The following is a 13975-nucleotide window of genomic DNA, read 5'->3' on the forward strand; positions in this document are numbered from 1 at the left end:
GTGGGGGCGGGGCCCATCTTGCGCATGCGCCTTGAGCGCGGCCTGCCGTGTGAGGCGGAAGCGGAAGAGCAGGTCTCCAGGGGAGCGATGGCAGCCGGGGGTCTGAGCCGCTCCGAGCGCAAAGCGGCGGAGCGGGTCCGGAGGTTGCGGGAGGAGCAGCAGAGGGAGCGCCTCCGCCAGGTACGCCGCCGCCGCTCCCCGGCCCGGCCATGCCCGGCCCGCGCCGCCGCTCACCGTCCGCCTGCCCGCAGGTGTCGCGCATCCTGAGGAAGGCGGCGGCGGAGCGCAGCGCCGAGGAGGGCCGGCTGCTGGCCGAGAGCGCGGACCTGGTAACGGAGCTGCAGGGCCGGAGCCGGCGGCGCGAGGGCCTGAAGCGGCGGCAGGAGGAGGCGAGTTCCGCGCGCGGCGCTCGGGCGCCCCCGGTTTCGGGAGCAGCTGGGGCGACGGGCGGTCCCGGGTGGGGCGGCCCGGGGCGGTGACCACCCTGGCGTCTTGGCAGGTGTGCGACGACCCGGAGGAGCTGCGGGGGAAGGTCCGGGAGCTGGCCAGCGCCGTCCGGAACGCCAAATACTTGGTCGTCTACACAGGCGCGGGAATCAGCACGGTAGGGAGGGAGGCGGAGGCGTACCCCAGGACGGAGTATGAGCTCCAGTAATCGCGAAAAACTCGCCTTTAAAGCAGCTCTAAGGTTTTTTCTCTTAAAGAAACGAAATGACCAAAACTTACCTAAGGTAAACGCTTTTTAAACGCTTGGCCTCTGTGTTACAGCCAGTTAAAAAAAACAAGGAGTAGAGATACGAATGGGGTGTAGTAGCCGACTGCTCGCAGGCACCCCCAGGTTATGTGGACAGAGCTAAGCCCAAAGTTGTCGTGATTTTCCACTCTGTTCTGTCCATGTTGAGGGAAGATGAGTAGAAAGTGACACAGTAAGAGCCAGAATACACCAGGTGAAGGAGAGAATTGCATTGTGTTTTGAGAAGTTTCACTGACAAGTTATCCTGGGCTGTGGGACATCACTAGCTTTGAAAGTGTAGCTGGCACCTCGTCCATCTAATCTGGTGGGTGTGTGTGGGGTGTTGGGCACGCGTCGGCCTAGCAGATCTGAACCCAGGTGATTTCTGTTCTCAGGAAGCTTTTAGGTGACAAGGATCAGGCATGTGAACAAATAACCATACTGTAAAGCTGGCTGTGCTGGGTCGCTAGAACAAACGCAGACACACACTCTGCGCTCTTGGAGTTGGGAAACCCACCTGCGTTGGCTTTTTGTGGGAGGTGGCCTTGATTGGGCCTTGAAGGATGGGTGAGATTTACAGAAGGTTGGAATGAGGCACTCCAAGCAAAGAACAGCAGAGGCTCAGCAGCAAGAATGCAAAAAGGGAGTTCACTACTGACTCAAATACCCGGAGCCCTGGGGTTTAGTCTCCTCCCTCCACAAGTCACATGTAAAAGTCCAGTCATGCTGGGCGCGGTGGCTCATGCCTATAATCCTAGCACTTTGGGAGGCCGAGGTGGGCGGATCATGAGGTCAGTAGTTCAAGAACAGCCTGGCCAACACGGTGAAACCCTGTCTCTACTAAAAACACAAAAATTAGTCGGGCATGGTGGCGGGCGCCTGCAATCCCAGCTACTCGAGAGGCTGAGGCAGGAGAATCACTTGAAACTGGAAGGCGGAGGTTGCAGTGAGCCGAGATCGTGCCACTCCACTCCAGCCTGGGCGAAAGAGTTAAACTCCGTCTCTCAAAAAAAAAAAAAAAAGTCCAGTCATGTAATTGTGCAACAATCGTGTGACCTCTTATGGAACTTCCAATGGCAACTAAAAGCACATGCAGCTAGTGGATTTCATCTGAGTGTTTGAGGTTCCCGTCTTGAATGTGACTGTCGGAACTACTGCCCAGGGGGGTGGTGCATTTTTCTGAGTTTAAGCAGGAGTCGGGAGTCCCCAAAAGGGAACACAAGACACCTTGATCCTGGCATATCTTGTGTGCCCTCTGTGGGCCTCAGTTTGTTTCACAGGATTGAAAACCTGGGAAGTTAGATGCTCATCTCATCTGGAGAAGTTGTTCTGCCTTTGTTAAGGTGGAGCGGGAATAGTCAGCACTGGGACGTGAGAATGGACAGTCGCCTGGACCCACCTAGGGATTCACCATTTGCTAAATGTGTGAGCTGTGGGCTCGGCCCTGGGGGCACTTAGGAACATGACTAGTCTTCCCCTGCAGTGTGGAGGACACATGTGCCACAGAGCCCAGCTTTGTGCTTGGTGCCAGAGAGGCTTCCAGAGGCAGGCAGGGCTGCGTGCAGCCTGGAAGGATTAGCCAGGCCAGGCGGGAAACGGAAGTCTAGGTAGAAGGGAGGAGCCGAATTGGGGTACACTCCATATGGGCTCAGGCAGGTCAGCCTGTGGAATGAATAGAGGCCAACATGCGGGCCAGCCCGGAATGCAGCAGAAGTGACAATGGCTTTCCGTTTCTGGGAATTCTGCCAGTACCTACAGTGGTGCCTTTTGACTTGGCTTACCTTTTTTCTCGACATGCAGGCAGCATCTATCCCAGACTACCGGGGCCCTAATGGAGTGTGGACACTGCTTCAGAAAGGGAGAAGCGTTAGGTAAGCGGGCCAGGCACGGCCTCCCACATAGGCTGGGCAGCGGCAGCACGGGCCTGAGCTCCAGCTCTCCTCACCTTGCCTTCCTTTCTGCCTGGCAGTGCTGCCGACCTGAGTGAGGCCGAGCCAACCCTCACACACATGAGCATCACCCGTCTGCATGAGCAGAAGCTGGTAAGAGCCCTGGGTGGCTGGTACGCTTGCCAGGGACCAGGCAGAGCACGTTGGTGCCCAGTGGGCAACTGCACCCTCCCTCTGTCTGCCAGTTGACTCCCATGATGAGCACGCACCAACTGGGTTAGGCCCGGGTTTGATCCTTCTGTGCTTGACCCTCCAGGACAGAAGGGGAGCTCCCCCTCTGAACCATCCCATCCACAGCCAGCCTCAGCCTCAGAGCTGCTGGTGGCCTTTCCCCTTTGTGATTCCCTTGCATTTTTCTGTGGACCTCAGAAGCCATCCTAGTCACAGGGGAGGCTTATAGGACATCTCTGGGGACCTTCTGCTGAACACCCTCAACCAATGGGGCGTAGCGGTTGATCTGCCTAGGTCCCCAGGGACCTGAAATGTCATGACCCAAGAGAGCATGGATCTGGGGCAGAGTGGCCCTTGCCAAACCCCGAGCCACTTCCCAACCTTGCCGGGACAGTGCAACCTCTTGCCCTCCCAGCCGCTCCAGGTGCATCAGGGCTGGAGGAAGGACAGCCCCTCCCCACCACAGGCCCTCTTGACTCCTGGTGGTTGGACCTGTTGTGTGTTTTACTTTCTAAGGCTCTCTGGGGGGTCGGAGCTGCCCCTGGTTTTGGGAGCCATCGGCTGGGCTCAGAACAGCCTCGCTGTGGCCGGGTACTGACCTCCCCACCACCACTGACGGCCATCCCTCCCCTTGCCACCCGTTCTGCCTTCCAGGTGCAGCATGTGGTGTCTCAGAACTGTGACGGGCTCCACCTGAGGAGTGGGCTGCCGCGCACGGCCATCTCCGAGCTCCACGGGAACATGTACATTGAAGTGAGCAGTCCTGCAGGGACCCGGGGTCTCCACGGGCAGGCGGGTCCCACTCACTGTGCCCTCTTGCCTCTAGGTCTGTACCTCCTGCGTTCCCAACAGGGAGTACGTGCGGGTGTTCGATGTGACAGAGCGCACCGCCCTCCACAGACACCAGACAGGCCGGACCTGCCACAAGTGTGGGACCCAACTGCGGGACACCATTGTGCACTTTGGGGAGAGGGGGACGTTGGGGCAGCCTCTGAACTGGGAAGCGGCGACCGAGGCTGCCAGCAGAGCAGACACCATCCTGTGTCTAGGGTCCAGCCTGAAGGTACGTGCTGATGACACCGTGAGTGAACCGAGCCCCCGCCCGCCCGAGGGTGTCCAGCTCTGCGGCCCAGCACTCTACAGACTTGTCCCTTGTGTGTGTGCGGTGTCTGTCTGCCTGCTTCCACAGGTTCTAAAGAAGTACCCACACCTCTGGTGCATGACCAAGCCCCCTAGCCGGCGGCCGAAGCTCTACATCGTGAACCTGCAGGTAACTCGGGTGCTGAGAGCCACATCCTTAGATCTGGGTCTTAGAACGCACAGCCAGAGACACCCCACACCCATGCACCAGGGTGGTCTGATAGGGCCCCCGTGGGTGTTCAGGGAGCACCGACTGAGCCCGTAGGGGCCGAGGCTGACAGGCCACCGGGAAGGGTTGGGCTGCTGTTACTCTCACTCGGCTTTCCCTGTCCTCAGTGGACCCCGAAGGATGACTGGGCTGCCCTGAAGCTACATGGGAAGTGTGATGACGTCATGCGGCTCCTCATGGCCGAGCTAGGCTTGGAGATCCCCGCCTATAGCAGGTGAGTGAGCCGCTGCAGCAGCCTGCTTCCCCGCACCTCTGTGTGCTGGGCCTTGTCTGTCTTCTCTTGTGAGCTGAGTGTGGAGGAAGCTCTGAGGTGTTTGCAGTGGTGTCTGAGGCATGACTGAAGCGTGGTGGTCTCCAGAGGGCCTGACCTCGGTGGTTGGCGGAGACCCTGCGTGTGCCACTCCTGCCCTGGCTGATGTGGCACACACAATCCCCGCGGGGAGAGGGATTCTGCCCGCGTGCTCCTGCTCCAGGCCTCCCCGTGAAGCTCTCCGAGACGCCTGGTGGGAAGCATCTGGAGGGGACGAGCACTCGGCAGCTCTGGTCAGACAGAATCTGTGTGCTTGGTTTTGGGAGTTGGCGTACTTTGGGAAAGCTTAAACAAACTGTGCCTTAATACAGAATTTGTGATAATTTAGACTTGGTGTATGTATTGAGTAAAAAGTTTACACTCTCTTTCTCTGTGAATTTTCAGGGTCTTATAGGGGAAATCAATAACTTCTTTTAATCAAAGGGTTCAAGAAATTAAGGATCCCTTCACCTTCTGGGCCTGGCACTTCTTGTATGTTATGTGTGTGGTGTTCTGTGATGTGGGCTATCGTGTACTGTATTTTTTTTTTACATTAATTTAGCTCATTTTCCTTATCAGTGCGTATCTGTATCTTAAGTTATGATCTGTGGTTCTGCATCTCCGTCAGACACATGCTTTCTTCACGGGGTCGTCTGTAGGCCACGCCTCCCTAGTCAGCTGGGAAGGGGGAGAGGGTCGGGTCTACCTGCCCCCGCGGTACAAGTGGAAGGTGGGGCCCAGAGTTGCTAGTGACTCATCCCTGGAGACGGAGGCAGCCCTGGGGCCACTGCTGCCCCACCCTGTGTGTGCACGCCGCTCAGTGGTGGACAAGGACACGGAGTTCTGAGGAGACCAAGCTAGTGTGGGTGCTGGCCTTTGAGTCACCACCCAAGAGGTGACCTCTCCCGCATCCATTCTGCAGCTTGGTAACGATGAAGCTGCCGCCAACCAGAGCCCCGCCGCAGTTGACACGGGAGGGAAGGGGATGGGAAGGCAGGGACCGCAGACAGCTTTCCCAAGCTGGGGCGGGTGTGACTGCGAGAGGCTCCCAGGCCCACCTGATGCCGCTTTCCCTTTTTGGCAGGTGGCAGGATCCCATTTTCTCACTGGCGACTCCCCTGCGTGCTGGTGAAGAAGGCAGCCACAGTCGGAAGTCGCTGTGCAGAAGCAGAGAGGAGGCCCCGCCTGGGGACCGGGGTGCACCGCTTAGCTCAGCCCCCATCCTAGGGGGCTGGTTTGGCAGGGGCTGCACAAAACGCACAAAAAGGAAGAAAGTGACGTAACCAGGTGCTCGATGAAGAACAGTTGGCACTTTGCAGATGGCCAGTGTCACGGTGAAGGCTGGGTTGCCCCCACGGGTCTAGGGAGAACTCTTTGGGGATGACATTTTCACCGTGACATTTTTAGCCATTTGTCCTTGAGGAAGCCCCTTGCACTGCTGCGGTTGTACCCTGATACGGCTTGGCCATCGAGGACACCTGCCCATCCGGCCTCTGTGTCAAGAGGTGGCAGCCGCACCTTTCTGTGAGAACGGAACTCGGGTTATTTCAGCCCCGGCCTGCAGAGTGGAAGCGCCCAGCGGCCTTTCCTCACTCACCAGGCCAGTCTCAGGGCCTCACCGTATTTCTACTACTACTTAACGAAAAAGTGTGAACTTTATAATCCTCTCTGTACTGGATGTGCGGCAGAGGGGTGGCTCCGAGCCTCGGCTCTATGCAGACCTTCTTATTTCTATTAAACGTTTCTGCACTGGCTTCCGGTGTCCCCGAGTGGTCGGCGCGGGCTCCCCGGGCTCAGGTCTGCCGCCTGGCAGCTCGGTCCTGGCTTAAAACTCCCTTGGTTGGACAGGGGACAACTGTAGATTATTGTGCCAAAAAATAAGAAAAAAAACTCCCCTGGTTGGGACAGCGCCCCGTGGAGGTTCCCGGAGGTGGCGGCGGTGGGACGGTCTCCTCGCCGCACTGTCCCGCCAGCCCAGCGCCAGGTGTGGGCGGTGCGGAGAGGCCAGGTGTGGGTCGGGGGCGGGGCTCGGGCAGCGCGGCACACGCCATTGGCTGTGCGTTGGGGGGGGCGGGACTCTGTCAGGGCCGCACGCCATTGGCCGTGCGCGGAGGTGCGGTGGGGCGCGGCCTTTGGGGGTGGGGCTCGGGCCGGAGGGCGGAAAGCGGGGCGGGGGAGGCGGGGGCGGGGCTCGGGCCGAGCGGCGCACGCCATTGGCCGTGCGCAGCGGGTGAGGCCCGCGTGACGGCCGCTGAGCGTGCGCCAGGCGCGGCGGGCGGCGGCGCTCGGAGTCGCCGGGAGCTGCCAGGCTGTCCGCGCCGCCGCTGCGGGGCCATGATCCGGAATGGGCGCGGGGCTGCAGGCGGCGCAGAGCAGCCGGGCCCGGGGGGCAGGCGCGCCGTGAGGGTGTGGTGCGATGGCTGGTGAGCGCGGGGCCGGGGCGGGCCGCGGGGGCGCCGGGGCCGGCTTCCTTCCGGGGCGCCGCGCCAGCCGTTGCCCGGGGACCGGGCCCGCTGTTCTGGGTGGCGTCCTCGTCCGGCATGGGCCGGGGCTGGCAGGCTGCGGGGTTCGCCCGCCGGGAGGGGCGGGCTGCAGAGGCTCCGCGCCCTGCCGTGGGCGACCCCGTCTACCTCTGGCGGAGGCTCCGCCCGGTCACGCCGACCTCTCCGGTGCAGCCACCGCGCTGAGATCTGGAGCCACGGCCTCCCTGCTTCTCCGTAACCACCAGCAACCAGCTTGCCCGGCTCCGGTCCAGGGGTTCCCCTGGCATCCGGGCGAGCGTCCCTGTAGGTGGGCATCCGGTGTGACCTGCCTGTCCGGGACCCGCAGTGAAGCCCGCGGGCTCCCGGGTCCTCCTCCGCGGGGCTAGAATGCGATCGGTCTTCCCTGGCCAGTCAGAGGGCATTGTTTTAAGAAAAGTTTCGGGTTGTCAACAAGTGAAAGGAAGATGACCGTTACTGATAATTTGCTACCTCTGACCCTTTCACGTGCCTGCCGGATGGAATCCAGGAAGCAAGCGCCTCTATCTGATTAGCCCTTCCCAGGAGAGCAAGCAGGGCCTTGTCCTCTGTGTCCGAGTCACCTCTGGGAAAAGGAATGTGGCTTTGTGTCAGTGGACTTTGACCTTGCCCTGACCAGACCCCAGCCCCATTCCAGACTGTGCTCCCCTGGCCCAGCCTCTGCCCCCTCCTCCCCTCCAGCCTGTCCAGTGGGTACATGGGCCCGCCAGATTTTACCCAGCATGTCTGCCGGGCTCCGTGCACTGTGGCAGGGGTGCTGGGAGGAAGCAGTGGTGTGCAGTGGAGCAACTCTGTGCACTGTGTGGGCTGCCAGGGTCACACCTCTCCCTGGAGAGGCAGGGACAGCTTTGTCCACTCGAGGGGATGGGCAGCTGCTGTAAGGAAGTGGCGAAGAAGCCAGGGCAGCGAGGCCCAGTTGGTGGCAGGGCTGTGTAGCTTTGGGCTTGAGAGTTCACGTGTTAGCAGACCCAGATTTGTGAATGAAAACTCTCGAATCAGGTGGCAAGGCAGTGGCTGTTCACCCTTAACGTTAAGCCTGCTGAGCTTCAGAGGCCGTAAGGGATGAGGAAACAGGATTTTCAGGGCCAGTGATTCCCAGGGTTTTATTTTGTGGTTGGATTTGTTTTGGGTTAGCCCCAGGGACTGTTTGCTTGTCTCAAGGTAGTCTAGGATCCAACCCTACCCCAAGAGTTAACATTGGCTTATTTTAAAGTGACTGCCCAGGGCAGTTGATATTTGGTGAGGGGATAGGACACGTGGCCCTGCAGCTCTCAGTGGGCTCCAGTCTGTCCTGCACCCACCAGTCCTCTAGACCCAGCCAGGCCTTGACATCTCTGCCCCCGCCACCCTTTCTAGATCTGGCACAGGGGTCCCACCGTCAGGCCCAGGAGCCAGTGGGGTGGAGAGCTGAGCACCTACATCCTCCGAATCCCAGTCCCAGGGCTCCCAGCAGCAGCTTCTCAGAGCGCTTCCTAAGGAGTCCTCAGAGGAGCAAAGCTCTGCCCCTAACCCACAGGGACACCTGGTCCCCACCCTTGGCACAGGGACCACCCGCTCTCTCTGTCTCCACAGCTATGACATGGTGCATTACGGCCACTCCAACCAGCTGCGCCAGGCACGGGCCATGGGTGACTACCTCATCGTAGGCGTGCACACCGATGGTAAGCACAGATGGCCTCGCCCACCCGCGGCCCCCCAGCCCTCCTGTAGGTTGCGACTGTTGACTGAAAGCCTGCAGACCTGGGGCCACCTTGCCAGGGCACAGCTGTAGGGGAGGGCACTGTAGGCTCACCCAGCCCAGCCCCAGCTGAGGATGGCCTAATGCCTTTCCCATCTTGCATTTCCTGTCCCAGCTAAAGAGAAGGGGCACCTGCTCCCCACCACTGCCAGCGAGGCTCCCAAGCCTTCAGGGGCTGAGCAGCTGCTTGTCAGAAGGAATCTCTGCCTTTGCCTGAGACCCTCGCAGGGAAGAGAGCCACCCAGTTGACCAGCACTAGTGGGCTAAGGGCCAGGGTAGAGAGACAGCCTGCCCCCAACGGCCCTCTTGTGTGGCTACAGCTGGGTGCTAGGAAGGGGCCTCCTACTCGAGGGGCCGGGTGGGCTGGGGTCCCCAGTCTCCCCGTTGTCCTTTTCCTAGAGGAGATCGCCAAGCACAAGGGGCCCCCGGTGTTCACTCAGGAGGAGAGATACAAGATGGTGCAGGCCATCAAATGGGTGGACGAGGTGGTGCCAGCGGCTCCCTATGTCACTACACTAGAGACCCTGGACAAATACAACTGTGACTTCTGTGTTCACGGCAGTGAGTGGCGGGGCTGGGACCTGGGGGCCTGGGGACATCAGGTGGCTCAGGATCAGATCTGCTGGTGGGACATCCGGGAACGGGGGCCTCTGCCCTTCGAGGATCTGAGACATTTCCGGGCCCCCACCTAGAAATGGGCACGCGGACACTAGGGCAGGCCAGGGGCCGAGAGGGTCCTGGGCTCTGAAGGTTCTGGTGGCTTTGGGTTAAGGATCCTTGTCCTTGTGTGTCACTGCTTAGATGACATCACCCTGACTGTAGATGGCCGGGACACCTATGAGGAGGTAAAGCAGGCTGGGAGGTACAGGTGAGTCTCCACCGCGGGCCCGGCCATCCAGGGAGCTGGACACGGGGCTCCCTCCTGGCTCATGCTTTGCTATTTACCGGGAGCCCGTGAGGGGAGCGTCCAGGCCCTGGGCCATGTTCCTCACGCCCAGGACTGGGAACTCGAGGGATGGAGGTGCCATTGTGGGGTGGCCTGGAGGCCCTCGCCAGTTGGTGCTGCAGACCCATGGCCCCAGGGCTCCAAAAGCACAGCTTTGTGAGGTGGCAGCTGTTGAGCTCGGGGGACGTGGCTGGCACTGCTGGGGAGCTGGCACTATATCTGAATTACCAGACGTCAGGGACATGAGGCCAGTGGCTCCCGCACGAGATGCTGCAGCTGAGAATTCACTCGGCTGCAGATGCTCAGCGGGCAGGACGTGGGTGTGAGGGAGGCAGGAAGCAGAGCTGCTGCCCCAGTGCCCACGCTCTCCCTGGCATTGCACACCTGGGCCCCAGCGAGGGTCCTTTTCCAAAGTGCTCCTGCCACTCCCTTCAGTCAATAAAAGCGTGGAGGCCTTCCCCACGTTCCCAACCCAGGTTTTCTGTTATGGCCTTGCACAGGGAGGGGACCCTCAGTCTTTGGGGCAGCCGTGGGTTCTGCCACAGCAGGGCTGCTAGTGTCCCTAGTGGTGGTAGCAGGAGGCAGAGCCTTGCGAGTGTCCCAGGATGAGACCCCACTCCCACTGTGTCCCCCAGAGAATGCAAGCGCACGCAAGGGGTGTCCACCACAGACCTCGTGGGCCGCATGCTGTTGGTAACCAAAGCCCATCACAGCAGCCAGGTGAGTCGGCGGCGGAATCCCCGAGGCCCCTGGGTCGAGGTCTCCAGGGGAAAGGAGGGGCACCTCTCTGCCCTCTCAGGGTCCTCCTGCCCACTGCTCCCCATCCCCAGCCGGTCCTGGGGTGGCCACGCCTGGAGGGCAGGCCCCTCAGCCCTGCTCTGACCTTCTGTGCAGGAGATGTCCTCTGAGTACCGGGAGTATGCAGACAGTTTTGGCAAGGTGAGTGCGGCTGTGCAGGGAGAGCTGAGCACGCAGCTGCAGGGGGCTCCCCCGGCCACCTGTCCCGGCCATCCCTTGGGGAAAGGCCAGCCCAGAGCCTCACCCTCCTCCCTCTGTCCCTGGCACTGACCAGGCACTGACTGCCAGGTTTGGCCGACTGGTGGATGCTGGGAGGGAGGGCAGGCGGGTGGTGGCACCAGCTGGCCGGTCACGGCAGCCACTGCTTGGAGGAGGAGCAAGGATTTGCCTGTGGACAGGTGGCCTCTAACCAAGTGGCCTGGCCCTGTCTCCCATTGTAGCCCCCTCACCCGATACCCGCCGGGGACATACTTTCCTCAGAAGGCTGCTCCCAGGTGACCAGACAGTGGTCTCAGGGTGCCAGGTCCCTCCCAAGGGCTGTGTGCACCTGCCGCAGGGCTCCTTGCCTCCTCCTGGTGGTCGCTGGCTGGGCTGAAGTGGTGTCTGCTGCGGTGCCTGCTGTGGTTGTGGGGTGGCACCACAGTCCCACCTGCCACCTGGCCTGGCAGTGTGTCCCCTGCCCGAGGTGACTGGCTGGAAATGAGATTGCTGGCAGGTGACACCTGAGGGTTTGGTGACCTGGTGAGGGCAGCACCTGGGAGGCCTCCCCCGCCAACCTGCTCCCTCTCTTGGCTTGCAGTGCCCTGGTGGGCGGAACCCCTGGACCGGGGTATCCCAGTTCCTACAGACATCTCAGAAGATCATCCAGTTTGCTTCTGGGAAGGAGCCCCAGCCAGGGGAGACAGTCATCTATGTGGCTGGTGCCTTCGACCTGTTCCGTATCCTCTGGGCCTCTGCTGCTCCCCTACATGTGCCACATGGGGTGGGACCCAGGGGCCTCACTTGACTCCTTGGGGCCCCCAGACTGGGCTGGCTGGTTTGCAGGGGAGCAGCTGTCAGCAGGGAGGATGGCGGGGAGGCCCTTGGGCATGAGCTGTCAGGGAGCTGCTCCCTGTCATCCCCATCCCGACTGCTTCTTAACCTGGGCGCAGACATCGGGCATGTGGACTTCCTGGAGAAGGTGCACAGGCTGGCAGAGAGGCCCTACATCATCGCGGGCTTACACTTTGACCAGGTCACTGCCTTCTTGCTCCCTGGGCCCCTGGGCAGCTGATGGGCCCTCGAGGGGCCCTAAGGGTTGATGTTAGGTGCAGGTGGTCTCTGGGAAGAGGCCCCAGGTGAAGTCAGAGGAGACCCTGGGGGGTGAACGTAGGCTTCTGGGGTCCAGGGCTGTCCTGTCTGGGGCATCCCCACAAGGGCGAGCAACCTCCCCGACTTCTTCCCATGAGGGACAGCTGGGAGGGGCACACCCTGTCCCCCCAAAGTCTCCGGGCTGAGCTAGCCTCACTCTGGCCACAGGAGGTCAATCACTACAAGGGGAAGAACTACCCCATCATGAATCTGCATGAGCGGACCCTGAGCGTGCTGGCCTGCCGGGTGAGTGGGGGCCAGGAGCCAGCCCAAGGATGGGGGGACATTCCAACAACATCCCCCCTACTAAGGGCCTCCCTGAGCCAGGGTAGGGGGGCTTGGATCACTGGCAGAGCTGCACCCAGCACCCCGAGTTCTGTGGCACCTGCCCATACCTGTTTGTTGAGGCATGAGGAGGGGTGGTCAGGTCTCCAGGTGCTGTTCCTTCTTGTCTCATGGAGGAGCCCCAGGGGTCCCCAGCCTGCCCAGCCCATCCCTGCTACTCACTGGCAGCCCCGCGCCATGTCTGAGCTGTCTCTCACCATCCTGTGGCCCTGGCTTACCAGTAGCAGGGACCGAGCAAGTCTTTCTGCCTCCACTGTCCCCACAGTACGTGTCAGAAGTGGTGATTGGAGCCCCATACGCGGTCACAGCAGAGCTCCTAAGCCACTTCAAGGTGAGGCTCCGCATGGGCTCACCTCGTTCCCTCTGTTCACCTCTGTTCCTGCATGGGCTGGGAATGCAGGCTGGCTGTGGGCTCCTAGGCGGGGCCCAGGAGGTACCTGGGCTGAGGAAAGGGCAAGGTCAGCTCTCCCAAGCCCCGGGGCCTGTGCTGGGCTGTGGGTGGCGACGGCCGCTGCCTCCCCGGGGAGGGCTCCTGACCCCACTCCTTCTCCAGGTGGACCTGGTGTGTCACGGCAAGACAGAAATTATCCCTGACAGGGATGGCTCCGACCCATACCAGGTGGGTCCTGCTGGCCCTTGCTGGGCACAGGGGTTGCCATTGGCACCTCCCAGCCATTTAATGTCTCACTGTGCCTGCCTGGGAAACAGGCATGGTGGCCGCAGCTGCTCTGACTGCACCACTCCCACGGGACCCTGGGCGCTGGTCTCCCTCTGGGGCAGGGCATCAGATGGGTCTTGGGGAGGTCAGCAGGGACCTTCATCCTGCTCCTCCTCTCTGGACCCCCAGGAGCCCAAGAGAAGGGGCATCTTCCGTCAGATTGACAGTGGCAGCAACCTCACCACAGACCTCATCGTCCAGCGGATCATCACCAACAGGTGCAGTTGGGTGGGGGCACCTCGGAGCCGCCTCATGGGCGCTCTCCGCTAGACTTACCCTGGCCTCCCCCTCGGAGCCGCCTCATGGGCGCTCTCCGCTAGACTTACCCTGCCCTCCCAGGTTGGAGTATGAGGCACGAAACCAGAAGAAGGAAGCCAAGGAGCTGGCCTTCCTGGAGGCTGCCAGGCGGCAGGCAGCACAGCCCCTGGGGGAGCGCGATGGCGACTTCTGACCCGGCGGAGGCCCTGGCCGGCCCTCCCCCTGCTCTGCTTCTGCTCCTTCTGCGTTTGGACATAGGACTCTGCAGGGCTGCCCTCTCTAACTGGCCTGGCTCTGGAAGGGCTGGTGAGGACTCTGCCTCCTTGCCTGCCTACAAGGTGCCTGGTTTGCAGCAGGCTCTCTGCTCTTTCCAGCAAAGCTGCTCAGAGAGGGTGTCCAGCACAGTGGAGAGGCCGGAAGTGAGACGGGCAGACGGCACCTGCAGCCTGAAACGCACCGCTCCTGCGTGCGCCCCCACCTGGTCCCCGGATGCCCCCACCACCTGGACAGAGGCCACACTGACTGCCCACCCAGCTGTGGCAGGAGGTACAGAGCAGAGGGCTTTAGGGAGCAGTGACTGCGGTCACCCCTTTAGTTCTCTGGGTGTAGACCACACCACCTCCCACTGGGCACCCCCCAACACGGTGTCCTGCCACCCAGCGCCTGGCTCCAGGAAAACACGCTTGCCTTCCTTCCCGGCAGCTTCGCCGCTCTCCTTATGGACTCTGTTCTGTTTGTACATGGCTGACGTAAATCTCTTTGGTACAACCGAATAAAGCCTGGTGGCAGTGC

At 61.2% G+C, this 13975-nt stretch overlaps 2 protein-coding genes across 12 annotated transcripts; both read left to right on the forward strand.

Annotated features, from left to right (window-relative positions):
* The first annotated feature begins 17 nt into the window (after positions 1-17).
* On the forward strand, positions 18-6265 carry SIRT7 (sirtuin 7). Of its 6 annotated transcripts, none has more exons than XR_008680377.2 (10): positions 18-180; positions 252-389; positions 500-604; positions 2534-2604; positions 2703-2775; positions 3508-3606; positions 3680-4123; positions 4330-4436; positions 4917-5003; positions 5596-5729. XR_008680377.2 is itself a non-coding variant. In XM_004040789.3 (10 exons), the coding sequence occupies exons 1-10, from the start codon at positions 25-27 to the stop codon at positions 5792-5794; spliced, it is 1266 nt and encodes a 421-aa protein (XP_004040837.2). In that variant the 5' UTR covers positions 21-24; the 3' UTR covers positions 5795-6265. The 6 variants fall into 6 exon arrangements, 5 of the variants coding, with proteins under 5 accessions (XP_055245391.1, XP_055245390.1, XP_004040837.2 ...); XM_004040789.3 differs by lacking the exon at positions 4917-5003 and having other exon boundaries at positions 21-180; positions 3680-3916; positions 4043-4123; positions 5596-6265; XM_055389416.2 differs by lacking the exon at positions 5596-5729 and having other exon boundaries at positions 4917-5587.
* Positions 6266-6702: 437 nt separating this feature from the next.
* Positions 6703-13960, forward strand: PCYT2 (phosphate cytidylyltransferase 2, ethanolamine). Of its 6 annotated transcripts, none has more exons than XM_031011671.3 (13): positions 6703-6934; positions 8603-8691; positions 9168-9329; positions 9570-9636; positions 10350-10434; positions 10609-10653; positions 11312-11450; positions 11664-11746; positions 12031-12108; positions 12473-12538; positions 12761-12826; positions 13055-13143; positions 13265-13960. In XM_031011671.3, the coding sequence occupies exons 1-13, from the start codon at positions 6846-6848 to the stop codon at positions 13374-13376; spliced, it is 1170 nt and encodes a 389-aa protein (XP_030867531.1). In that variant the 5' UTR covers positions 6703-6845; the 3' UTR covers positions 13377-13960. The 6 variants fall into 6 exon arrangements, with proteins under 6 accessions (XP_030867531.1, XP_030867532.1, XP_030867533.1 ...); XM_004040786.4 differs by lacking the exon at positions 6703-6934 and adding an exon at positions 7000-7301; XM_031011672.3 differs by lacking the exon at positions 12761-12826 and having other exon boundaries at positions 6710-6934.
* The last annotated feature ends 15 nt before the right edge of the window (positions 13961-13975 follow it).

Source organism: Gorilla gorilla, chromosome 4, assembly GCF_029281585.2.
Source record: "Gorilla gorilla gorilla isolate KB3781 chromosome 4, NHGRI_mGorGor1-v2.1_pri, whole genome shotgun sequence".
NCBI lineage: Eukaryota > Metazoa > Chordata > Mammalia > Primates > Hominidae > Gorilla > Gorilla gorilla.